This window comes from Drosophila simulans, chromosome 3R (genome assembly GCF_016746395.2).
Source record: "Drosophila simulans strain w501 chromosome 3R, Prin_Dsim_3.1, whole genome shotgun sequence".
Lineage (NCBI taxonomy): Eukaryota > Metazoa > Arthropoda > Insecta > Diptera > Drosophilidae > Drosophila > Drosophila simulans.
In genome coordinates this window covers 17,750,807-17,752,777 of record NC_052523.2, presented here as the reverse complement: position 1 = coordinate 17,752,777, position 1,971 = coordinate 17,750,807, and the positions used below count along the sequence as shown (strand labels likewise).

Genomic DNA, 1,971 nt, shown 5'->3' with positions numbered 1-1,971 from the left:
TCACTTTGCGGTCGACTTTAATCCCGTTTAGGGATTCAAATCGATTGTTTGTCCAAGTTCTGTTTGCATTTCCGCCCATATTCCTGTTCCGGTTGTGCCGGCCACCCTATAATCATCTTGTTAGCGGCTTTAGATGCCCAGATAGTCGGTTTTCTAGCGCCATTTTAAGCTCGCAACGAACTGAGGTAGAACCGGGCTCTCTGAGACCGCTGCAACTCACCACCAACTGCCATTGGTCGTGCCACTCGGGCGGCACGTGCTGCCTTCTGTGGCAACTCGTTTACCTGTCCCCCTACCTGCCTTTCAGGCCCTTCTGGCCGTCGTGGTGGATTTGTGGGTATAAATAGGGCAGAAAGGACGAGAGACCAGTCAGAAACCCGCCAGCACTCGCAGCGTTCGTATCGTTTCATCCAGCCACATAGCACCACCATACAGCAGCAACATGTCGTCCAGTGAGATCTATCGCTACTACTACAAGACATCCGAGGACTTGCAGGGCTTCAAGACAGCCGCCACCGAGCCGTACTTCAATCCCATGGCCGCCTACAATCCCGGCGTGACCCACTACCAGTTCAATGGCAACACCCTGGCCAGCAGCAGCAACTACTTGTCTGCCAATGGCTTCATCAGCTTCGAGCAGGCCAGTTCCGATGGCTGGATCTCCTCCTCGCCGGCTAGCCACCGATCCGAGAGTCCCGAGTATGTGGATCTCAATACCATGTACAATGGAGGCTGCAACAACATGGCCCAGAACCAGCAATACGGAATGATTATGGAGCAGTCTGTCGTTTCCACAGCGCCTGCAATTCCAGTGGCTTCTCCTCCCGCAGTGGAGGTCATGGGCTCCTCCAACGTGGGTACTTGCAAAACGATTCCATCTCCAGCAGCCCCGAAACCGAAGCGCAGCTATACCAAGAAGAGCCAGTCCAGCATCACTGCCACCTCCACACCGACAGCAGCGGCGGAGTCATCTGCCTCAGTGAATCTCTACACGGAGGAGTTCCAGAACTTTGACTTTGACAACTCCGCCTTGTTCGATGACAGCGTCGAGGATGACGAGGACCTCATGCTCTTCAGTGGCGGTGAGGATTTCGATGGCAATGATGGATCCTTTGACTTGGCCGATGGTGAGAACCAAAATGCAGCCGGAGGATCTGGAAAGAAGAGGCGTGGCAAGCAGATCACGCCCGTGGTGAAGAGGAAGCGTCGCCTGGCCGCCAATGCCCGTGAGCGTCGTCGGATGCAGAACCTCAACCAGGCCTTCGATCGTCTCCGCCAGTACCTTCCCTGCCTGGGAAACGATCGCCAGCTGTCCAAGCACGAGACCCTCCAAATGGCCCAGACCTACATATCCGCTCTCGGGGATCTGCTGCGCTGAATTCCCGGATCCCGGTCCCAGTCCCAAGTACTATTCTCAGTTATTGTTGGAGCTTGCCAAATGTTGTAGCTACTTTGTATATATTGCCTGGAGCCCAGTAGTGAATTACCGCTTAAGTATTATGCTGTTTATTGTTTAGTTAATTAGCCTAAATGGAAGACAATGATTAAGACTAAGGAAGACAAAATAAAAGCACTATAATTTAAAACATATGTTGGTTTTTTGTTAATGGAGACTATCTAACAGTTTTAGTAGCTATTCAAGCATTCCTAGATGCAAAATGATAAATACAAAAATTGGAGAAACCAAGAATCCAAGAAGGAACAGCAAGTTAAATAAGCCATCCAAATCCTTTCATCTCTGAACAGTTCTCCTTCCCCAATCCTCGATATCCACACTTATCGGCGGGGCATCAATTCTCACACAGTTTCCGAGGGCTTTGCGTCTCGCGCCCAGTGAATTGAACTTTATTATATGGGGGAAGGTGATCGATTTGGCGCTTCGCGATCAATTTGTAGACAGTTCGAAAAAATTAGGGCCCCTCTTAATCGGGTTGGCCAAAACAAATACGCAGCGGACGATAATTACACGGC

General features: G+C 50.8%; 1 protein-coding gene across 1 annotated transcript; it reads left to right on the top strand.

Moving 5' to 3' along the window:
• Window positions 1-359: 359 nt before the first annotated feature.
• Window positions 360-1,590, top strand: LOC6728957 (protein atonal). Its single transcript, XM_016174968.3, has one exon. It carries the CDS (start codon window positions 443-445, stop codon window positions 1,376-1,378), a length of 936 nt encoding a protein of 311 aa, XP_016035637.1. The 5' UTR covers window positions 360-442; the 3' UTR covers window positions 1,379-1,590.
• Window positions 1,591-1,971: the final 381 nt, after the last annotated feature.

Excerpts from the sequence above, each read along its gene's own strand:
- LOC6728957 (XM_016174968.3), top strand. The coding sequence starts at position 443 with ATGTCGTCCAGTGAGATCTATCGCTACTACTACAAGACATCCGAGGAC.